Here is a 26,200-nt window from a genome sequence, read left to right as displayed (position 1 = left end):
GGTCAGACCAATCGATAATAGGGGTCTATAGGTTAGCCTACACAGGTTCAGGTCAGGCCACATATTTTTTTAAATAGAAAAGGTCTAAATTTTTTTATAAGTCTATTTAATTAAAAGGGTTAAGTTTCAGGCCCAAAAAAAGTATTTTAAGCCTATCAGGCCGATCTATTTAGATAAATATGAATACTTTTTTACTATCATTATGTTATGTTTTGTACTTTAAATTAAAATACATAAATAAAACTTGGTTATCTTAAAGAACTTGTAAAAATAAAATGAAAACACCTGATAAACATGGTTTTCACAAGTTCTCTTAAGCAAATAGTCTCACAAAACTTATGCTAATAGGTAAGTTAACATAAGTCAATACAAACAAATTTTTAGTCTCTTGGTATTTTAGTTAGTTAGATTATTTAATTATTTATTTACATATGTATAAAACAAATAGACTTTTATGTAGGCTAACAGGCTAACCAGACATTCAAAAAGGCCAAACACATGCCTAAAATTAAACCTACGACAGGTTACAGGACAGACTTAAACTTCGTTTTTTTTGACAGGCCAAACTTAGGTTTGGCAAAGTCTAACTCGGTCCAACCTATTGTCACCCCTAATTGTAACACTTCTCACAAAAGGAGAAAAAAGCCCATACTTTTTACAGAAGGAGAGAGAAATTGATTTTAATTCTTCATACAAGTATTACCTATACATTCTTGTAGAAAAAACATACTCCATATTAACTAGACATAATTTAGATGTGTGGCAGACATAAGAATTGATGCGACCTAGTATTCTTTTTTTTAAATGAAGTTGTATTGAACCAATAAAAATTGTTACAAAACGATAGGGGGACATCCACCAAAACCCTATCAGGAGGAATTAAATCTAAATAATGGCAAACCAAGACGATTCTTTACAAAACCTGCCTGAATACAAGCAGGAATGGAAGAATAGTAAGTTGGATTAGATAAACTAAGGCCTAGGTTAGCAAAAGCATCAGCACAACTGCTGTCTTCCTTATAAATGTGAGAAACTTTAAAATTCCTATTAGAGACTATATTTATACAATTCATCCACCGATTCCTAATATTCCACGGAACCAAAAAAGGAGGCTTGAAAGCCTTAACAACCGTCGTAGAGTCTGTTTCTAACCAAAGATAATTCCAATGATTCTCATGGGCGAACTCAATCGTAAACATCGCACCATAAAGTTCGACAATGAGAGAAGTGGAAGAACCCAAACAAATGGCAAAAGCACCCAGAAAACTACCTTCACTATTGCGAAAGATACCCCCACACGCAGAATTCCCATTCGGATTAACAGAAGCACCATATGACCTCAAAGATCCTTGAAGCTCGAGGAGGACGAATGGTAACACGGAAATTCTTAAGAATAAAAAAGTCCTTCGTATCCAGAAAAGAGCCATCGGAAGCGCTTCCAATAAAGGATACCGCATCCAGAATATAAGAAATAGAAGAAGAAATATTAACACCCAAGTTTTGGAATCTAACCGTGTTTCGAGCTAGCCAAATAACATTAACTACAAAAATCACTGCAACACAGTGCAAAGTCTTACACTTCCCAGAGCTCCTCTTACTCAACAAAATATTCACATCTTCCCAATCCGTGATCGGGCTATGGAATTGGAGCATCTGACCAACCCAAACCCAAAGTTGAGAGGCAAACTTGCAAAGGAAGAACAAGTGATGAGAATATTCTTCCTCCCCGTTGCAAATATCACATGGGGATGGAAACGCAAAATTCCTACGTTTTCATTGATCATCAGTGGAAATCTTACTATGAAACAGCTTCCAAACCATACAGGATTTTGAGGGAGGAATTGTTTTAGCCCATAGCCAACGCCACCAATCTAAAGAAGTACCTTTAGGCCTCTAGAATATGCCCGAAGAACATGCGGGGTGTGGGAAGAGCGAATACGAATCAGAAGTGACTGGGGAAGAGACGAGACAACTTTAGAGAAGTCCCAATCACCATTAACAATGAGACTGCTCACCTTCTGATTAACCAAACCATTCAGATCGTCTGCATCAAGGAAACAGGGTCACTGCACCAATTGTCAAACCAAAGACTAATGAAATCCCCATTACCCAAACACCACGCAAAATTATCCAAAATAGTATGCATCTCAGATTTGATGCTAGACCAAATAGAAGAGAAAATGTGGTGCTTTATGAACTTTTCTTTTCTATAGGTTCTACTTCTAAGTAACACTGCCCAGGATTCTACAGAATTGAAGAGATCCCACGCCCTCTCCAAATTGAAAGCTTCGTTCAACTTTACGAGAGAGCGAAAACCGAACCCACCTTCCTAAAAAGTGTCGTATTTAAATTTTTTATCTTACAATAATTGTTGCTTTACACTCTTATTTATTAATTTTATTTTACTCAACTGTTTTATTAACTACAACTAATAAAACTAATATAATAAATATTTTTTTACTATTATAATCAATCTACCTAGTCATTTCTTTAATAATTGCCCACAATTTTAAAGTAAAACATTTATTATAAAAGTGAGGAAGTCTGAACACAGGAAGCTGTCTTGTGTCTATCCATGCATATGTAATTATGGGGTACTGATTCTCTCCATTTCTTAAAAGAAATGGAAGATTCCATTACTATAGTTTTGAGTATATAAAATTAAATAAATGTGAAATAAATGTCACATGTCATGAAAATGCGTGTTATTTATATACAAAACTATAATAATGGAGAAAATGGAGAGAGAGAAAAATGGAGAGGATCTTGACCCGTAATTATGTATGGTACTCTTATAAAATATTAATTGAAGTGCAAGACTGGTTCAGTCAACAACGACATGTCACTTGGACTAGAAAAACAAAATTAATTATGGCTCTGTTTACTAAATATACTCCCTAGCCACAAATTATAAGTTACTACTGTATTATTTTAATACAATATTAATGATTTTTCTACTATTGTTTTTTCTCAATTTCCCTTTTCTTATAATTAATGAAACACAAATTTGTAAAGGTAAACATAATTTTCTTTTCTATTCAACATTAATTATATTTTTTAATTTGTATAAAACAATTAAAACGTCTTATAATTTTTTAATTTGTATAAAACAATTAAAACGTCTTATAATTTAGAACGGAAAAAATAGTTGATAAGCTAGCCAGTAATTTATAGTAGATGATTGATAGCTAATAGTTTATAGATGAGGATTGTTAGATGATGATCGATATCTCATCAATTAATCAAAGTGTTTGAAAAAATATAGTGGTTTTAGTAATTGATAAGTTCATTAAAATGTTTGGTAAAATAGCAGTTTCATTAATAGTCAATAAACGTAAAATAATATAAAAAACATTTTTTTAAAAATTAATAACTCAATGATAATATTTTTCTTTGACATTAGCCTTAGCCTTATCCTAGAAACTTCATGACAACTCACTAGTCAAATGCATTTTATCCACTGTTTTATACATAATTCATTAAAGTGTTCTGACACAACCTCTAGACACCCGCCATGCCTTCATTAATTGATGAATGAACAATAATATTTTAACCTTAAAAAATATATAAGTGACATATTTTAGACCCTTTAACTATGATCACTTGAGTAAAATAAAGAAGCTATGATCACTTCACCATGTGAATTCTTCAACACCCCCGCTTTCAACTCTAGTGCAATAACCTAGATCATTAAACATTCTTATAGATAACGAAACATACTCCACGTTATGAACAAGAAACTCATAATCATCGAACATTTAAAGTATGTTTGTACCAATACTATGAACCATTCAAGCCTCATTATCAGGGCCGACCCAAACGAATTAGAGGCCCTGTTCTGATTTTTATAATAGAATGTAATAAAATATAATATATATATATATATATATATATACTAAAATAAAGTATAATATATATACTAAAATTTCTCTTTAAAAATTACATAAATTTTTTATTTATAGTTGATTTAATAGAAATTTATGCCAGCTCAGTTGATAGTTGTACAAAGATATAAGATGCAGGAACGTGAGTTCAAATCTGCGATATTCCACTTATTTATCTTTAAAGATGGAATTCTCAACTACTAGAGAACTTGATAAAAAAATTATACTTATATAATCAGTACATTAGTCTCTTAGTGTTATGGATTGAACTATGTACATTGAACTCCTTTTAATCATTAACTCAATTAATTAAATCAATCGAGTCACATTTCTCACCATATATTAGACTAAATTAAGCCAAATTAATCAAATATATTTTAAATTTAACAATTTAATTTATTATTTATTTAATCGTAATGATTTAATTAAAATAATTTTAAATTTACTAACTTTTTAATATATTATTATAAAATAATCAATTTATAGAACATATTAAAAAATATTAAATCACCCTAAAATAAAATAAAATAAATTGATACAGTTTATAAAATAAAAATGTATGGTATTTAATTAAAAAATGATTTACAAAATTAAGTAAATTAAATATTTATTAATTGAAGAAATAGTGCGGTGGTTAATTGAAATTGTTTTAAAATAATGAATAGCGTTTGTAAAAACAAGAATAAAACAATTGAAATAAATAATGATTAGCACTGTCTCAAAATGATGAGCTTGATTTAAAATAATAGTCATTAATCTACTGTATTGTTTTATTCATCCAATGTGATACTGCATAAAAGCTAATCATAGTATAGGAATCACATACTATACATCTTTTTATGGGCTCCCTGAACATTTGAGACCCTGCGCTGTGGCACAGGTTGCACAGGCACAGGGTCGGGCCTGCTTATCATCACCAAGGTGCACTACTCCATGATTCGACTTTCTTAGTCTCCAAATTCAACACCACTATGCAACGTTGCTCTCATAACAAGACAATAACAATATGAACAAAATCTTCATTGTCTTCTCATAACAAGACACTCAAGCGTTCACCACTATCTTCAATCTTTAAATCTTTTTTCTTTAAAAATTCTTTGGATCTCAAATTCATATGGACTTCACCCGACTTCCTTGAAGTGCTCTCAGTAATTTAGGTAATTAGTTCAACAAGAGTAGAGTCTTGTCTTCATCTTTAATCTTCAACTCAATATTATTCAAATCATCAATGATCTTGTCAAATTCTGTTAGTTGCTTCACTGTAAATTTGTTTTTACTCTTTATAATGAGTAAATCTGGTTTTCAGACACAATCTCTAAGGCAAAGACTTAGTCATATACAATAATTCAAATTTTGCCCACATAGAAGCCGCAATTTGCTTACTGGCAACTTTCCTGAAAACTTTATCCCCGAGGCACAACATAATGGAACTTTTGGCCTTATCCACCATCTCAGTTTTCTTTGCTTGTGTTAGGCATGTAGGCATCGTTACCTCATCCTTCAATGTTTCAAAACAATTTTTTAGTTAAAGTTGCTTGCATCTTCATTTTTCACAATCCAAAATCATTCTATGAAAGACTTCTCAATTTTCCATTTAAAACCCATGGTGCTCACTTGTAAATAAAATTCCTTTGCCCTACGGTGGGTGCCACTTGTTGTGAAATTGAAAGGTCCAATCACACTAAGAAATTTAACGTGCAAAGTAACTCATTGTGCAATAATACAACAACTTAAGTTGACAGAAGAAGATAATTAAAAAGACGATAACTCAATAAATTGTATACCTAGTTTAATTAAATGATCTATTATGATAGAGAGTAGCTCTCTAGTTCACTGTACTTCCAAAAATTATTACAAAAGATTACAAATTAGTTACAATAAAATAGTGACCTAAGTTTCCAAGAATAAACATTATTATATACCCAAGTATTTCTCAATCTCTCAAACTATCTATATAAATCACACAAGTCCAAGATGTTTAGAAGTGTTTTTCAATCCCCTTAGATATCTCCAACAGTTTTCCAAATTCTAAGAACACACTCTTAACAATTTATCCTTGTTTCTCTAAGGGTTGTGAAGACAAGAATGATGAAGATAAATATTTATAACTCTTGAAACTCAATGAATCCTTAACGACCCATAGCACAATCCATTAACAACTCGATCTACAAACCGAAATAACCAAGCTCAATAGAAAAAAACTACCTGGATCAGATATGATATCTGGTGGACATGAATCACCTGATAGCTGATGCTACCGACTTGCTGACCACCATTGCTCTTCGGAGACTAGATCCTCTGCCACTGACTTTCGTTGATTTCCTAGCTAATTTATGGTTTCTTCCATCTCAAAATATACTTCATTTATCTTTAATTTTTTTTATATTTTCTTTTTTCTCTCTTGAATACTGTGGTTATTATCTATTTATCATCAATAATAGCACCCTTTAAAATTTCAAGTGATAAATATTAAGACTATAAATAATAAAAAATTTATACACATTACAAAATTTTATATAATTATTAAAAAGATATAATTATAGAAACCGGTATACAAAATTATAAATTCAGTAGTTTAATTCAATGAAAAAATCTAAAAAGCTTATTGCACAAAAACTTGATATAATTAGATATTATCAAATTGAAACGAGCTTTTTTATGGGGTGGAAGAGAATTAAAGAAGAAAATTAATTGGATAAGTTGAGATGAAATTTGTAAATTGAAGAAGCTTAGAGGATTAGAGGTCAAGGATTGTGATAAATTTAAGCTGGCTTTGTTCAGTGAATGGAAGTGGAAAGTTATGTCCGGACAGAAGTCCTTATGGTTTAATTTGTTAAACTGCAGATATGAAGATGTGCAATCTCAAATGTCGGACTGTCCGAGTATGGCTCGGGGTAAGAATCATTCTCTTTAGTGGAGAGATTTAGTATGTCTGACTTTAACACAGAGTGTGAGATGAAATATGATCACCAACGCTATCTCATGTAAACTTGGGATCGGGAATAACATTATATTCTGGAAGCACGTGTGGTTCAACAACAATACTTTAGTTATGCAATTCACTCATTTATATTGTTCTGTTGTGAATTCAAATTTACGGATTAATGAAGCAAGGTCGTGGCAAGGGGAAGTTTGGTCTTGGAACTTGCAGCTAGATGTTGCCAGTCTTTCTCAGGAAGCTGGACAGTGGACAGGAATATGTATTGTTGTTTGTTCTGTTGCAGGAAATCAGGCATAATGTTTCCATGATGCATTTGTTTGGTGGAAATACGGCTCCGTTTTTCGTTCACTAGTGCAAAAAGTACTTTTTACATCGGGCCTAGGTCCGATGTAAATCCAAGCGATGTAGTAAATTAGATACATTTTACATTGGGTCACTGCCCGATATGAAAAATTAACATACCACATCGGTTGAATTCATATGTCTGATGTGAAATATAATCCAATTTTTTTTATAAAAAATTATATGCCATATTTTACATCGGTGACTTCGAAGGACCGATGTAATATATTGTTTTTACATCGGTTTCACCAGTTGCCCGATGTAATATATATGTTTTTGCATCTGTTTCCTCAATGGCCCGATGTAATATGTTTTCTACTTTTAAGCAAATTCAACGTGTTTTTTCAATTTTTGCTGTAATTTTTTTTGTACCTAATTTTTCATATGTTTCCAATACCACACAGACCACAGATAGGTCGCTATTTTTCATATCTTTCCCACATCACACAGACCACATTTAGGTTACTATTTTCATATTTTTCTAACCAGTGAAGGATAATTTCATTGCACCAAATAGCTAGGATGTATATATATATATATATATATATATATATATATATATATATATATATATATATATATATATATATATATATATATATATATATATATATATCTTCAAAATGAACAGTTGATTTACAAAATTATTAATCTAGGATACACAAGTGTACAAAATCATAGGAAAGTTTACACACGATGGACTACTATAAAATAACAAAACAACAAATATCCAACCATTTATAAGTCCTTTCGCACACTTGAAATACCAACATCCATCCACGAGAAGATGAGTTGTAGCTTCTGAAGACAACACCAAAATTACATTTGCTGACAATAAACAATAACACTAATTAACATCAGCAGACAACACCAAAGTCAAGAAACTCAAATCAAATATATAGACTATTGTGAATTCAATACCAAGAACAAAGTATAAAACAAGGGAAGAATAAAGGACAAGGAAGAAGAAGAACACAAGAATTGGTTATAACTGCTATTCTTTTACTTTCTCTTAGAAAACAAGATTACAAGTTTACAAGAATAACGAATAACCTCTCTCACCCTAAATTAGGATTTGATGTATTCAATGATGAGAGACTAGTATGCTATTTATAATATAACCTAACACACTAACTAATGGGCTTTTTCCACAAGGCCCATTACACAAGTCAACTTAATAAACAAGCTAACTTAACAAATTAAGGTTCAAACACTAAAACCTAATTTAACATGCTAACAACCCTAGCATCTTCGACACAAGCATGTGAACAGCCTTCGACTTCATGCTTAATCCTGTCGAACCAAGAAGTTACCCTTCGACCATACTAGAGTTCGATCCAATATCTCACATAGACAATTCCATATAAATCAGATATAGACAATTCTATATAACTTACCAGATAAACCTCAACTAACTTCAATAGTTTTTATCAATCACAAATATAATGATACTTGAAGTAATTTCCAAATTTTACTTACAATTTTCTCAGCAACAGCTTGTGTAGATTTTGATGTGTATTCTCCTCCTTTCTTTTGTCGTGCTCTCTTCCATAACTCATGGCGTGACGGTAGAGATGGACTATCATTATCATCTAATGTAGAATCATCTCTCGTTGATATCCCTTCATTTTTAATTGTCTCCATAAGCAAGCGATACCCTCCACGAGATAATACGTGTGGGTATACATTCCTAGCCACATTTTCCTTACCCTTTTGACTTTTTTCCTATTAATTATAAACTCAAAAAGTTATCACTAAACATAATAAAAATGTTATGCAAAAAAAAAAAACTCAAATATAACTCCTACTAACCTTAGTAGAGACATGCTTCAATGCAATAAAATTAGTCAACAATATAGGAATAAAAAGAGAAACATGCTTTCAGTAGACACATAATACACAAGTCAGAGGTCAGACAGTAAGCAACGAACATGTTATGATAGTTTAATAAAATATTTTTCTTCTGTCAATCAAACAAACTAGTGTATATGCTCTGTGATAGTATTTTGATTTATTTATTCTAATTGTTTCATGTATCCATTGCTAAGTTAAAAAAAAACATGTGTGGATGTAATATTATTCAATACCCAAGCATTCAAATGAAGTATTGAAAACGATCATACCGAATCAATATTATTGTACATGTCAATCTAATCTCCTCGTACACTCGCGTGCACACACAAAGTGAGAGACACCCACCAACTGTCATGTACAGTGTAACTTTACCAACACTGCTTTACAAACAAAACGAACACATTTTTAAAGAATTCCCAAGAAGGATAACAATAATTTGACTACTTTATATTGATAAACTAGAAAAAAATGCATTAACCTTTGACTTGCCTTGAGTTTGCTTTTTTCAAGCCAAAAGTTCTTGTCTTATTAAAGCCTCGTACAAAGCCTGTTTAGAAAGTTGAACACACTGCTTTACATACAGAACAAATTGCTGATGAATCTAGCATACACTAATACCATAATGCACACACCTTAAGTTAAACAATTCGTTAACACCGTAGGAAAATGATTATACATGATATATAATTTGATTTGAAATGAAACATAGTTACCTTCTTTGCTGCAATGAGCTCTGCTTCCACGACATCCATACGACAAACCACAACATTCAACAGCTCCTCTTTCTCAGGAGGCATCACATTGAGTTTTGACTATAACTTCTCAACTTTTTCTTCAAGCTCACTGATTCGTTTTATGGTAGATGAGGAAAGGTCTGCCTCTGTCAATCTGGTAGCAAGTTCCTCCTTTTTTACTCCCTTTGTCACACGAAATGCTATCGAACGAGCAAAAGCCAAAAAGGCAAACACAAAGCCCACTATAATAGTCATAATTACCATTAATAGATTTTCTGCATCCATACCATAAAGAGTTCATGAGGATTGCTACCAAGTATCGACAAGATGTTTGACATCCAATTTGAAAAATAAACTTATTCTAACCTTTTGAGCCAAATGAGTTTTATGGTACTGCCGCCTGCTTCTCCTTTGATACAACATCTATAGTCTTGTCAACCATAGGAACACACTCATCATACCTAGGAAAACCGCCGCTACGAACAACCTTATCAGCAAATCTTGCCTAGATACACATAAAAACTGTCATATTCATTCGTTATTATTTGGTGCAACATTTTTGTTTTGTTGTAGCCTTATGATTTATATGTATGAACACTTGCGTCATCTTTGACAGGAGCCAATGTAGGGTTCATAGAATTACCATATGCTTTAGGAGAGGTTATATCATCAACTTCAGATCTTGATTCTCTGGTAGATGTGTAGCCACTTATCTGTGCTCTCAAAACAAAATCTCAAATGATGATTTGTGATCATTATTACATATCATCATCTTACAATATTTAACATAGCACCGATACACTTTACCATTGGATAAGATGTTTTATCACATTCAATCACCCTCCCCTCGTTGTTGGGAAGCGCAACTATTTGTTTACAACATTGCACTTTACCACTAAGAACCATCTGCATGCACATAACTATTCTAGTTGAGTCACTGTAAAATGCAAAGTAGAACCGATAACCAGATTCAAATTTAGTAACAGAGTCCTATGATTATATAATAAGCAGGAAACCTTTAATATGTTCGGGTCTTGCCACGTCCCTTTATCAGATCTCATACAACCACCATGATCTTCACAAGTGCAACTATCGCCTAAGAATTTTGGCAGCTCACTGAGAACTTATATCAGGTCAGAATTTTCAAATAGACTGAGAAATAATGCCGATGAAAAAAATTAAATTTGAAGTTACCTCGCATCGATAATCTCAAGTAATTTACTTTGGAACTTATTTCCAAGAACCTAATGGAACAATCAAGTTTCAGTTCATCATTATCTCATGCAAATACAAAAGGTTATTACTTATTACCTCAATAGTATCTTATAAAAATCTAATACATGAGGTTAGTTCCACACTGTTCTCAGGAAACTTATACCTCTTATGTACCACTAAGTTTAGTTCTCTAATCCTCCTTCCCTTCTCACCTAAAGAACATAAAAAATCCAAAATCAAACAACAAAAACATACAACATTATCATATCTAATCAGATTAAAATCCAATATAACACAAAAATCATATCATATATAACATAAAACAGAAATCAGATATCCATTTACAACAGTACCATATAACATAAAATCAAAAATAAAAATTTATAATGAGTATCAAATATTCAGATTCAACCAAAGTAGCTAAAATTCAAAGATTGATGAAATCACATACCAAGCACAACTTGGGTACGAGTAGCTCTGATGATGATTTCAGTGCGCATCGGGGTAACCCTAACCTCAACACCTGAATAACCATCCTTGGCCAACTGTCTGGTCAAAACTTCATTCAGTTCAGCGGAAAAAAAACTCCGTTTGCGACGAACTGCAACACAAATCAAATCAAATTAAGAATTACTAACAGAGATGAATTATTCGAAGACGATTAAAGAATCTCGGCACTAACTTTTTCGCTTTTTGCTCATTTGAGTTGCCATGATTATGAAACGGAAGAAAATTGCAATCCGCAGCTGTGGAAGGGAAGAGGGGCACAAATGAAGAACTATCAGAGGGAGTTTTCTTCGCGTCTGAGTATGATGGAGTTCGGTCTTAAAGAGATGGAGAGATTGAGTTTGTGACTCGTGGTGGCGGCTGTGTGTAAAGAAGTAAAGAAGAAAGAGAGAAAAGATTTGTGTCTCTAATGAATGTTTAGGGTTTTAGAAAAAAATGGCTGTAACATTTCCCGTCGGTTTTTGAATGGCCTGATGTGAAGGCCCACTGTGCATAACATTTTCCATCGGATTTTAATTGAACCGATGTAAAGGCCCACTGTGTGTAACATTTCTCACATCGGGTATTATCTAGGCCCGATGCAAAATATCTTATAACAAGATCTTCATTTTATTTACAATTTTGCCACCGCATGTTTATTTTTCATTTTATTTACAATACTACCACTATGTTATACATTTTTTCATATATTTTTTATATCATTGGAAATAAATGTCTGATGTAAAATCTTTTGACAAATATTTTTTACATCATATATTTTAATACCTGATGTAAAATTCGTTAAGCAAATGTCATATTTTTAGTAGTGGTTAAGAATAATTACAATATGTTGGTGGAATTGGAAAATCTGGTAGCGGTGGTTGAGGTAGAAACGACATTGGTTTTATAAGTTTCATGTGAGTCAGAATTGTCGAGTAAAATGCAAGTTTTTATTTGGCTTTTACTCATTTATAAGTTACAGACAAAAGATGAATTGAAGATTGAAGAAAAGGAATTTGGTGTATCCACTTTGCTTAAAGACGAATAAAACATAAAACATCTCTTCTTCAATTGCGAGGTTAGTTGTAAAGTGTGGTTTCAAATTACTTTATGGTTGCGTTGTTCTGAGGTCAATATAGTCTCCTCTCCTGTTGAGCACTTCATTATTTCTGGGCTGTTTTGAGTTGTGGCGACCTTCGTCAAATGTGTTAGGTTGTTTAGTCTACATATGGAGTATCTAATCCGACAGGAATAAAATCCTCTTTAAAGAGACTCTTGCGGATATTGCTGAATTGGTGTATACGGTGAAACTTAATTTTTGGGAATGATTTGCTTCATTTGAAAAAAAACTATAATGAAATTCATTGGATTGATTGGTGTAACTTTGTAAATATTTGTTTATGAATCTGGTTTTTTATCCTGGATTTGTTTTGGTTGTAATTGCGTTGGAGTACTCCTAAAAAAATAATAAAATTATAATATTTTGCATTCTTTGAAGCATGGGATGGTGGCATCCGCTTCTAGAAAGAAAGTCTTTATCTCTAATATCTATTGTAGATTTGGTCTTATGTTAGTGGCATATAAAAAATATAGGTTGAAAAAGTATTTTATAGTTTTTAATTTATTACTCCCAGCCATAAGTAATCTCAATTATTTTATAGAATTAAATTAATTGCTTCCAACTAATATAAATCTGATGATACGGATATCATATGATAATAATGAATCATATCACCATTCAGTGACTTGTTGCGAAGAAGATCGATGGATGCAAGCTCGACCTCACAAAAATCTGGTAAATATCCTTCATGATAGTTCATCATACTAGAGTAGGTTAATTAACTCCACTTTTATTCATTTGTTTATATTTCATCATTGAATTAATTTTAATTTTATCTATATTTAACAAAAGTTTGAAGTATTGAATTATTTTTGTTTTTCTTAGTATTTACTAATTATTCAATTTTTTTAAATAAATAAGTTTTAAGTTAAAGTTTTGTTACTCATTATAATTCTTTTCAATTGGAAATAAATCAAGTTAACTTTTTATTTTTTAATTCGGAAGGTCATCCGATTAGGAAACTTTCTCAAACTCTTTTAAGAGCATGTTTAAAAATGAGAACAAAAGTAAGAAGAGAGAAAAAAACAAGAAAAAGTGAAAAGAAAAAAAAAGTATGAGAAAAAAAAGAGCATGTATTAATTAATAGAAAAGAAAAAAAAGTGAGAAATAGAGAAAAAAGAAAATTGTTTGATTTGTAAATTGACCAAAATATTTTTTATGTTATTTTATTAAAATAAATATTTTTATACTTTTAATTTAGTTAGTATAGTCTTACATGATTAATATATATATATATATATATATATATATATATATATATATATATATATATATATATATATATATATATATATATATATATGATATTTTTAAACTATAAATTTATTCTAAAATTTATTTAATATTTGAGACTATATATAAATTATTACAACTCATTTGATTTAGTTTTATTTTAATAATTATTGTTACATTACTATTACTATACCAAAAAAAAGTAGAATAATTATTTCTTCACTGTTTTGGCAAAAACAAAAAAGGTGTGGGACCCATATATTGTGTCTCGATCACTAAAATTTGATCATTTTACTTCTCTTTCTAATATATATTTAAAAAGGCTATAGTACTATAGTTTAAAAAAGGTGTAGCACAAATATTCAACTTTCTAATATATATTATAAAAAGACTATAGTTTTTGTGGAAACAAACCTTAAACCAATTATAATAATTTTTTTTATCTTTTCTACATACTACGTTTATCGTTAGTTTTTGTTTTAACAGGTCATTCAACTTTGAAAAAATGTCTGTTGCAACCGTTTCATGCCATGTGTGGTCGTAAGTCAAATTCCAATTCGCACATCTCAAATCAGGATGCATCTGCTGCTACTTCATCTGACTTGATCATCTTGAGCCAAGGTGCATCTCCTTCTAGTTCATCTGATTCGAACATCTTGACTCACGCTACAACTACTACCAGTTCATTTGATTTCAACATCATGAATCAAGGTGCAAGTGCAACTACTGCTACCTCATCTGATTTCAACATCTTGAATAATGGCGCAACTGCTGTTACCTCATCTGATTTCAACCTCTTGAACAACGGTGAAGCCTCTAGTTCATCTTTGGTTTCTGATAACATTCAAAACAACAGATACGACGTGTTTATCAGTTTCAGAGGCTCCGACACGCGCAACACCTTTGTCGACCATCTCTACGCTCATCTCACTGGAAAAGGTATTTTTACTTTCAAAGATGACACGCAGCTTCACAAAGGTGGATCCATTTCAACCCAACTTCGACACGCAATAAAAAACTCGCGTGTTTCTGTAGTTGTTTTCTCTGAAGATTATCCCACCTCAACCTGGTGTTTGGATGAAATGAGTACCATTGTTAATTGTTGTAGAAACGCAAAGCAAATTGCTTTACCGGTTTTCTATGACGTTGATCCGTCTCATGTTCGACGACAAAATGGAGTCTATGAGTTTGCCTTTGATTTACACTTCAAATCTAATCCACATAAGGTTGTTGAATGGAAGAGAGATATGACATATTTGGCTGAAATCGCCGGTTACGATATCAGGAACAAGTAAGTCATCATATATAGGCTTCATCCTGTATTTACCTAACTTTTTTTGGTGATAATTTAATGATTTTGCATCTTTTTAACATGCCGGAATTTCAAGAGATTAAAAATATTGTTCAGTCAATAACAAAGAAGTTGGATCATAGATTCTTACCGAGTCTCGATGACCTTATAGGAATGCAACCTCATATAGAAGAATTAGAGAGTCTTTTGAAACTAAGGTCAGAATCAGATGATGATCATGGTGGTTGTCAAGTTTTAGGACTATGGGGTATGGATGGAATTGGAAAGACAACTCTTGCGAAAGTTTTGTATGATAGAATCTCATATCAATTTGATGCTTCTTGTTTCATTGAAAACGTTAGCAAAAGTTATGAAGATGGTGGTGCTATTGCTGTGCAGAAACAAATAATTCATCAAACTGTAAAAGAGTTTGTTTTAGAAGGATACAGTCCTTCTCAAATATCCGGAGTTATAACAAGGCTGTACAACATGAAGGTCCTTATAGTTCTTGACGACGTTGATCAACTGCTTGAGTTGAATGTAAATGTTAAGATGCTTCGTCCGGGGAGTAGAATAATCATAACCACAAGAGACGTGCATATTCTTGAACTATATGAAGCGGATATAATTCACGAGATTGGATTGATGAACGACAATGATGCTCGGGAGCTTCTATGTAGAAAAGCCTTCAAAAGTGATCATTCTAGTAGTGATTATGCCGAACTTATTCCTATGATACTAAAATATGCTCAAGGTCTTCCTTTAGCAATTAGAGTGATGGGTTCATTTTTGTACAAGAGAAATACTACCCAATGGAGAGCTACTTTGGAAGGATTGGAGAATAATCCAGATAGTGGAATCATGAAAGTTCTTCAATCAAGTTTCGAGGGACTCGAGCTAAGAGAGAAAGAGATATTCTTGCACATTGCTTGCTTCTTTGATGGGGAGAGGGAGGATTATGTAAAGAGAATTCTACATGCTTGTGGATTGCAGCCTGATATTGGAATTCCAGTTATTGCTGAAAAATCGTTCATAACCATTAGAAACCAGGAAATTCATATGCATAAAATGTTACAAGTGTTGGGGAAGAAAATTGTTCGAGAACAACATCCTGATCAACCAAGCTTATGGAGTAGATTGTGGCTTTACAGTGATTTCTATGATGCCATGACTACACAACCGGTAATATCTCTCTCCCTCTTCTCTCATGATAAAATGGTAATACATTTCTTCATATATTTTACATTTCCATTATTTTTCTTTTAATTAACCCCAAGTTTTAATGTATAAATAAAAATAAAAGAATATCATGTAATGTCGAAAAGACTAATGAAGTTCCCGAATGAGACAGAGAACCTAAATCAGATCGCAAACTCCGTTAAATGATTTTGAATCCTAAAGCTCTGGTCTAAAAGAGTGTACCTGTAAATAGGGGTGGAAATAGGCTGGACCGAGCTAGGCTTTGCCAAGCCTGAGCCTGACCTGTTAAAAAAAACTGAAGCCTAAGTCTGGCCTGTAGCCTGTCGTAGGCTTATTTTTAGGCCTGAGCCTAGCCTTTTCGAAGGTCTGGTTAGCCTACATAAAAGCCTATTTGTTTTAGACATATGTAAATAAGAATTTAAAATAATGTTTAAATAGACTAACTAACTAAAAAAACAAAAGACTAAAAATTTGTTTGCATTGACTTATTTTAACTTACCTATTAACATTAATTATGTGAGACTATTGGTTTAAGAGAACTTATGAAAACAATGTTCATCACGTGTTTTCATCTTATTTTCACAAGGTCTTCAAGATAATCAAGTTTTATTAATGTATTTTAATTAAAAGTACAAAACATAACATAATGATAATAAAAATTATTCATATTTAATTAAATAGGCCGGTCTGATAGGCTTAAAAGACTTTGTTTAGGGTCTGAAGCCTAGCCTTTTTAACTATATAGGCTTATAAAAAAACACAAGCCTTCTCTATTTAAAAAAAATGTGTGGTCTGGCCTGAGACTTTATAGGCTAGCCTGTAAGCCCCTGTTATCGGTCTGACCTATTTCCACCCCTACATGCGAACACTATAACACCTAAGTAAATGACAGTAGAAAGTAAGAGGGGTTTCACGTTAGAATAGTATGTACCTAAAGTTTAGAATCTTTTTAGGCTTTATAGTTGGGTTTTAGGATTTCAAGGACCTATCTTTTGTTTTGGACAACTATAAGAAATGACAGATGTTAGAAGATTTTGTCTATGTATCACAATGATGACAGATGTTCGAAGATTGAGTAATGCTACGCTTACACCCCATATGTACACTAATACTTACACCAAACACTGTTCATCGTATTTATACGGTGAACAGTGTTTTTTAAATAAAATAATAATATTTATTTTTATTTTTAAAATTAAGGACGACACTGTTCATGTACGGAAGTGCATTAACCAACTTTATTACTGCATTAACCAAGTTTTTACACTGCATTAACCAAATTTGAGTAATGTTATTCTTACACTCATGAACAGTACTTTACAGTAGTCATCAAATTTGGTTAATACAATGTAAAAACTTGGTTAATGCAGTAATGAAGTTGGTTAATGCAATATCCAAGTATTAAAAATAATTTTTAGCAGTCATCAAACTTGGTTAATGCAGTGTAAAAACTTGGTTAATGCAGTAATGAAGTTGGTTAATGCATGTCCGTACATGAATAGTGTCGTCCTTAATTTTAAAAATAAAAATAAATATTATTATTTTATTTAAAAAAACACTGTTCACCGTATAAATACGGTGAACAGTGTTTGGTGTAAGTATTGGTGTACATATGGGGTGTAAGCATAGCATTACTCTAGAAGATTTTGTCTATGTATCACAATGAAGCACGGACACGATACGAGTATCAGATACGACACGTATCCGATACGGTGATACGTCACTAATTAGAAAACACATGATACGATACGTTGAAGATACATATATAAAAATTATAATTAAACATTTAGTTAAATCATAGTTTAACAAAATCATATTCATAAGACAATTTTTAACATTACTATATTGTTTAAAAATATTAAATTTAAGATATTTGAATAGTATCAATGTCATCACTTTCTCCATCATAGGTAAAGCAGCTTCCAATTCATCAAGATGTAGAAGAAGAAAGAAACTTTGAAATAAAAGAAATGATGCAGGCAACGTGTCATTCTTAGTAAAAAACGTTTCATTATAAATATTATTAATTAATATGAATTAAATTTTAAATATTAGTATTTATAAAAACACTTGTGAATTAAAACCAAATTTGAAAAATGGTATCTACCTAGAAAGAATTAATTAGGATATAAAGAGAATTATTGGGAATGAATAGTCATTAAAAGGGGAATGGAAATGAATATTAAAAAAGGAATAAATGATGATGAAAAAGAAGAATCTGTTGAAAAAATAAAGAGTCACGTATCCCGAGAGTATTGGAGGCGTATCGCCGCCGTATCGGAATTTTTTTTTAAAAATAAATAACTTCGGATACTTCTTCGATACGTATCGACGCCGTATCGGAGCGTATCGGCGTATCGAATACGATTCTATTGAGTTTTTGAAGTATCCGTGCTTCATAGATGTATCATTTATCAGTCATTCTCCAATCAATTGCTCTTATCAGGTGTCCTTCTAGGGCAAATTCATCTTAAATTTTGTAGTGATAAAACCTTCATGTGGATAACCACTCTATAGTGGTTCTGTTTTAGGCCGTGTCACAACCAGTTGGAGCTTGAGACCAGGATATCTTTCGATTGTGCCTTTGTACCTTATGAATTGAAATACATAATGGGGCATTATGAACCTTGTTTACCTTGCGCGTGGTCCTCTTACTCCGATTTGAACGAATTGCAGCTACTCAACCTTTAAATGTACTTTGGGAAACTGATAGAGTCGGTCATTGACCTTCCTGACACAAAAGACTTTATATAAGACCATCTCCAATGGTGCAACCCATTTTTGAGTTCTTTATGGGTCCCACCAGTCATATCATCTCAAAATAATTTATTTAATTTTTATTTTATTGGTGTAATTCTAGTGGGTCCCACAACTTTACCTCACAAATTAATTTGATTGGGTACCACTAGGGGTGGGAATAGGCCAGGCCGGCCTACAGGGGCCTATAGCCTAGCCTACTTAAGGCCAGGCCAGACCAGACCTATTTGATAAAAAAGTCAGGCTTGGGCTTTTTTAAAAGCTGATTTAATAAAATAGGCCAGACTTAGTGTTTACCTAGAAAGATGGTAAACAATCGCTAGTTTCCTTTTTAGAGGTTACTTTTGCGGAATCAACTAGAATATTCCAGGACTAATTACTTTTCTTTGTTGTTTATGTGAATCTAATTTGCATTAACTGCAGTAATAACTTTGAAGTAAAAGAACACACTGAAATTTAAAGCTTTAAAGTAAATAAAGACTATAAAATGCAGTAAATGTGCACTGAAAGTAAAGTATAACGTAAATGATTGTATAAAATTAAATTGGTACGCATGCATACATTCCAAAGTTGCACTCGTTACTCATTTTGCACCGAGATTGAGTTTGCTTGTGTTATGTAAAAAATGCGGACCTCAAACTATTCATCTGAAACTTGCTTAAATAGTAAAAATAAAATAACTAATGCTAACGGTCGACTAATTACTAGCCAACACGCGTCCACTACATGCAATATCTTCGTTTGCGAATGCTCCACGTGTCCCTTAGAAAACTGCTGCAAACCGTCACCTCCAACTTCTGATCTCTTTCGACCTTGAATACAAACTTGGCAAAACGTGTAAGTCAATTGCATATCTTAGTCGAACGACCCTGGCAACTACACACTTTCAGTCGAACAGTCTCGACTAAAAACACTTCTTAGTCGAACTGTCTCGACTGAGAGAATAATTAATACTTCTGCCTATTTTTAAAGGCCAATTGCCATTATTAATAAGTCGAAATTCTTAGGGTAACACCTAGGCTATTAAAAGAGCCTATAAAGCCTTGTAGGCCAGCCTATATTTTCATATATATTAAAATTAGTCTAAATAGGTTGACCTATATATGCATATTTATTAGAAAAAGTGTTAAATAGATTGGTCTATATATGCATATATATTAGAAAAAAATGCTAAATAGGTCGGTCTAAATGTTCATATATATGCGACCTATAAAGTTTCTTAAGTAATATGAATTAATTGAAAACATTAATAAGAAAGATGCTTTTAAATAGGCTTTCAGGCCAGGCCAGGCTTTAAAAAGGCCAGGCCAGGCTGAAAAAACGAGCCTATAGTAGGCCATAGGTCAGGCTCATGCCTTGTAAGTTTATCGTAGGCCAGACCCATGCCTTATAAAGCCTAGCCTAGCCTATTCTCACCCCTAGGTACCACAATTTTTTACTAGTTACATTGCAATGCAACTGTACTATGATATGGTAAATTGTTTTAATATTTAATTATTATATTGATGTCCAGCTGGAGAACTCAAAGGAAAATACTACCATTGGAGATGCTCTAATATGGGCGCTAACCTAGTTTCCAATTCCCAATGTATGGGGTCACCTTTCGAAAATACGGTTTCAAATTCCTTTTATCATGTGTAAACACTATTTGATTGTCAGTCTGTTAATGCCTCATTCCCAAATTTACTCCCTCCTTCATGGGCTCATGTTAGGGGATTAAAATCTATGTGTTTTTCTAAAGTTGAAACTACGAGCTTATGTCTTTGCACTATGTTTTACCTGTGGTTATAGAGAGAGAGAGATACAATTTCCTTGAGTTTTACTACAAAAGTGGAATTTCTTTCTATGTTTGGTATGTCTTATGATTATTTTGTCTTGCTTTATCAACTTTGTGAAACAAAATTGAAGTGATGTCCGAAGAATCTGGTTGCGGTCGTGGGAAAATATGAAGCTTCTGAAAGGGATTCAATGGATCATATATGTTCTATTAATGAAGAAAAGAAAAAGGTCGAGGCTTTAACCGCATTGTATTTTGATCAATGGAAAGTGGAAGAGGTTCAGTTGGTAACCTCTAAACTGAAGGTTACTCATCTAATTGTTATAATTGTAAACTTGAGAAAGCCTTATGACAAGGGTCGACTTGAAGAAGCATAGTGAAAAATTTCGTCCCTTAATGTTGAAAATGTTGAACTAAAAAGACTCCACAAAAGAGACCCCCAACGTATTATCGATGGAAAATTGAGAGAAGAGATCTCATACTATCTTAGGTGGCTTGTTTAGGGCTTTCAACCCTTTATCTTTTGGGAAGGTGGCCATTTTTCTTTGAAGGTTTCACACTACTACAAATAACATGTTTCACATTGGATGCAGAATGCATTTAACCTTGACTACAGTAGAGAGGTAACGAATCTTATGGATCTACTCTTGTGATTCTTCCAAGAACGCCCTTTTCAAGATTTTGGACATGTTTCCAACTAATCATAATCTTCTGGATCTGCTCTTGTGATTTTTCTGAACTATAAATGTCACATTAGCTCGCTCTCTGGTCGACGCTCCATCAATGCTGGATCATTAATGCCCTAAAAAACTTAGCATTAATGCTCTTACAACTTAATGTTCCTCCATTATAACCTTTTTCGTTGACTTTCCACTAGCTGAAAAATCCCAGTGTAATAGAAGCATTGATGATTTCCGTCTTCAGATCAAGTCCTTTATCGTGTTCTTTAATTAGACACGATTCTCTATTTTGTGGTTGTTACTCTTGTGAAAACAGAAGTACTATAACTTTTAAAGGCCGAGACAGTCCCAAATTTTCCCTGGGATTTCGAATTCCTCTTCATGGAAATCTATGTTGATTCATTCTTACATAATGCACTCCATAGATAAATAAGTTGTCGTTGGTGGGACGCCTTTGAACTGCAATGAAGATAATGGAAATTTTTTTATCATCGATAATGGTGGTGGGGGATGCAACATGTTTTTTTGTTCATCATTCTAGATATTGATTAGTATGGATACGTTGAAAGTTGTTCCACATAGATGACACCAATGATGTTGGAGATAATGAATGTTCATAAAAGATATGGTGAACTTAAATCTGATGATGAACTTTAGTGTATTGTTTGTTATGGGTGGTAAAACGGGTATGGCCTGTCGGGCATGCCCATTTCACACGCACTTTTTTGCAGGACATGTTAAGTTTTTAGGTCTGCACCCTCTAATGTATCTTCTCCGACCCGTTTTTTACGGGCTTTAGGGGGCACGAGCATGAAAGGCCAAGGTTTTAGGCCCACATCCTCAACTATGATCGCCTTGCCCTATTTTTTTGCAAGGAAGACTAAAGTTTTAGGCCCACACCCAAACTATGCATGCACCGCTTCGCCACATCTTTTGCGGTATTTTTTAGAGTGGGCTTAAACGGGACGGTCTTCCCCGTTTTCCACCTCTATTGTTTATGCCTCAATGTTACAATTTGATGGAGGGAATATCTGCAAACACTTTGACACTTTAGCTAGTGATGATCGAAAGTGAGAGATATTTAGGGTTAGAATAATTGTACTTGATTTTTGAGTTATGAGGCCTTCATTAGGCATTATACCAATGTTCTAGGGTTTTAGGAACGTATAACACTTTGTTTTGGAAAAATATCAAAATGAGCATATACTAGAAGATCTTGTAAGTGTGTTATCTGATGATATTGCTCTCACTGATTGATCTTACCAAGCGTCCTTCCAAGGAAGGTCAATTTAAAGTTTCATAATGTCTGATCCTTTATGTGGATAACTATTATAAAAAGGTGAAATCATCAATCTAACATCATCGACATCTTGTGATCGTCAGATCCGATGGTCTGCATGCATTTTACTTTTGTAGCTCTGAAGGTTCCATATTGAATTAAACATTGACATGACATCAAAATATTATGTATGACTAAAAAGTAGAGGTGGAAAAACGGGCCCAACTCATTGGACAAACCCGTTTTGCCCACATTTTAGAGTGGACGGACCAAAGATTTTAGCCCGCACTCTCTGATGTGCCTACCCTGCATAATTTTTTTTACGGGCATGTGCATTTACATGAATTTTTCTATTTTGTTTAAAAGGTGCAGTGCCCGCAGACCCTCCCCGCCCTCACTTTTGGTGCGAGGCAGGATAGATTTTTAGTCTTGCATCCTCAAGTATGCCCGTCCCGCCCTATTTCTTAACGGGCTTTTGTGAGACATACCTAAACGGAGCGGACATGCTTGTTTGCCACCCCTACTAAAAAGCCTTCACATGAGAAAAATTAATCTAAAAGATATTAGAGTTAATTTTACTTAGAATAGTTATTAATTCATATAAATGTATAATATTATCACACTTATTCTAAAATTTTCAGGTAGCAATTAAAGCTGAAGCCATAATTATAAATCAAAAGGAGGAAGAAGTCTCCAAATTCAATGAGTTGCGCGGTGCATATTTATCAAAAATGGGAAGTTTGAAAGTGTTAATATTATATCACTCGACTTTTTCAGAAAGACCCATATCTCTTTCTAATTCCCTACGCTATATTTTGTGGAATGGTTACGCTTTCAATTCTTTGCCAAATTTTAATCCATATAAGCTTGTAGAATTCAATATGCCTGATAGCAGCATTCAACAACTATGGACACAAACTTTGGTATTTCTCTAATCATTACAATTTTCAACTTTTTAATTTTAATTTTAATTAATTTTTTTCTTAAATAAAGTTAAGAATATTCTTTTAATTTGTATAAAATTGTAGAAAGATAATCTATATTGTAAGATGTAAAAAGTAATTTCGTTATTTTTATTATAAGAAAATTTCATTTTTTAGATATATTGAATAATTGTTGTTGTGCAGAATCTTCCGTATTTGAAAAGGATGGATTTGAGCAAATCCAAAAATCTCATGACAACTCCATGCTTTGAAGGTATGAAAAATCTTGAGCGGCTTGATCTTACCGGATGCATAAATCTATTGATGGTGCATCCCTCGATAGGAGTTCTTACAAAACTTGTATTCTTAAGTTTGCAACAGTGTATCAATCTAGAGAGTCTTGATTTCAGCAATGCACCAAGATTGACTTCTCTGAGAGTTCTTCGTCTCTCCGATTGTACAAAACTTAAACACACTCCAGATTTCAGTGAAATGTTACTCCTTCAGTATCTTGATATGGATCGATGTGCAAGTTTATTCACCATTCATAAATCTATCGGAGCTCTTGAAAACCTTAAATTCTTAAGTTTGAGAGAGTGCAAAAATCTATTTAGATTACCGGACAACTTTTATATAATGAGATCTCTTACAACCCTAGATCTTTATGGGTGTTCTAAATTTACTAGACTTCCCCTAGGAGAAATTACTACTTCTCCTCTCCAATCTTTGGTTTATCTAGACTTAAGTTTTTGCAATATTACTATAATGCCTGATGTTATTGGAGAATTAAGGTGTTTAGAAAGACTAAATCTTCAAGGAAATAAGTTTACTACACTTCATTCCACATTGAGTTGTCTTCACAATCTATCATATTTAAACCTATCTCATTGCCATAGGCTTCAAAGTTTACCTGAGCTACCGATAGAGAGTGGTCGATCAGATTTGGCGGGAAAATATTTTAAAACAACATCTGAATCTCGTAATCATAGATCGGGTCTATATATTTTTGACTCTCCCAATTGTTACATAGGCGAGTCCTTGATCGCAAACCAACATATATATTGGCTCTTCACTACATGGATAATAAGACTCGTTAAGGTGCGTACTCTATCTTCTAAAATACCATAAATAAGAGTATATTAGTAAATAAAAATATATTAGACTAACATGTCTTTTTATTATATGTTCTTGTTACAAGGAACCTCTTCATTATCGGTGTGGCTTTGACATCATTTTTCCTTGGCATGTGGAAACCAATGGTTTGTATAAAGATAGTGTTTTCTCAGATTTGTTGTTCCACTTCCATCATCAGTTTAACGGGAATACAGTAGTACGAATGGATTGTTCAACTATGGCGGTTGATTGGGCTGGTTTTCTCTTTTATGTAACATTTGAGTCAAATAACCATAATCATCAATCGTTATCTTCTTCTTCATCGTCATTGCCATGTCCTTTTTATCTTTCTTTTGAGAGTGAGCACACTGAAGAACGATTTGATATGCGAATAAATTTGGAACATAATCAGGTTCAAGGCAGGAATTATATTTGGATGATCTTTATCTCTAGAGAACACTGCCATTTTGTAGAAACTGGAGCACAAATCACATTTAAAGCATGCAAAGGTTTGGTTATTAAGGAATGGGGGTTATGTGTCATAACCAAGGAAGATGTAGAGGGCTCGGAATGGAGACCAAGAACTGATCTTGATTTACAGGTTCTGGAAATAAAAGAAAGCAGCAGTGGTAATGAGTTTGAGCCTAAAATTCAACTTCCTTACAATTGGCTAGTTTCAGACGAAGATGAAGCTGAGACGGTTCAAGCAAAGGGGAAGGAAACTGATCTCTTTAATCTTGGCCTTTACCTTTAGATTTTCTAGTTTGCATCTTCTGCATTTTTGTGTGTTTTGGCTACTATACTTATAGTTTTTAGCATGTAATTTGGTGAGTGTTAATATTGTAAGAGTGATTCTAATGATTATTAATTAAATTTTGCTTGATCTCATTTTTCAACAAGTTCATTTATAAGTTTATTTATGTGAATTGAAATTGGAAAAAGGATACTACGTCCAGTCTTTTTTATAAAAGATATTTCACATTTTTAAATTTATTAACTAATAAATATATCTAATTAATTATTCAATAAATCTAGAAAAGTGAATTGTCTATAACATAAAAAGAACTTGAGAGAGTACAATAGAATCATTATTTCATCTTCTCATAGATCCATTGTCATCTTATTTTTCTGTATTTGTAGTACAGATTAAAATTTGTTTACTGGTATGAGTTTCAAATGTTATATGACATTCAAAAACTAAAGCAAGTAATCATTCCGGAATCAGAGGAAGTAAAATTATTCAAGTAATTCCTAAATTGGAAAATGGATAAGCTACGCCGCAAGACCTAATTTTCCATCTCCATTCTTACGCTGCCGCTGTCATGGAAGTTCACTTTCTATTTCCAGAAACAAGCAATGAAGCTACAGAAA

General features: G+C 32.8%; 1 protein-coding gene across 1 annotated transcript; it reads left to right on the top strand.

The window, feature by feature from the left end:
• Positions 1–13,192: 13,192 nt before the first annotated feature.
• Positions 13,193–25,674, top strand: LOC131641228 (TMV resistance protein N-like). The gene is made up of 6 exons (XM_058911531.1): positions 13,193–13,251; positions 14,296–15,100; positions 15,184–16,282; positions 23,435–23,716; positions 23,921–24,814; positions 24,915–25,674. The coding sequence occupies exons 1-6, from the start codon at positions 13,221–13,223 to the stop codon at positions 25,581–25,583; spliced, it is 3,780 nt and encodes a 1,259-aa protein (XP_058767514.1). The 5' UTR covers positions 13,193–13,220; the 3' UTR covers positions 25,584–25,674.
• The last annotated feature ends 526 nt before the right edge of the window (positions 25,675–26,200 follow it).

The sequence above is a fragment of the Vicia villosa genome, unplaced genomic scaffold (genome assembly GCF_029867415.1).
Source record: "Vicia villosa cultivar HV-30 ecotype Madison, WI unplaced genomic scaffold, Vvil1.0 ctg.003588F_1_1, whole genome shotgun sequence".
NCBI lineage: Eukaryota > Viridiplantae > Streptophyta > Magnoliopsida > Fabales > Fabaceae > Vicia > Vicia villosa.
The sequence above is the reverse complement of the archived record's forward strand: the minus strand, read 5'-3'. Positions and strand labels throughout refer to the sequence as shown.

Bases quoted from the DNA above. Each gene is read 5' to 3' on its own strand.
- LOC131641228 (XM_058911531.1), top strand. From the start codon at position 13,221: ATGGATGCAAGCTCGACCTCACAAAAATCTG. The intron at 13,252-14,295 runs GTAAATATCCTT...TTGTTTTAACAG, and splicing joins CTCGACCTCACAAAAATCTG to GTCATTCAACTTTGAAAAAA. The intron at 23,717-23,920 runs GTATTTCTCTAA...GTTGTTGTGCAG, and splicing joins AACTATGGACACAAACTTTG to AATCTTCCGTATTTGAAAAG.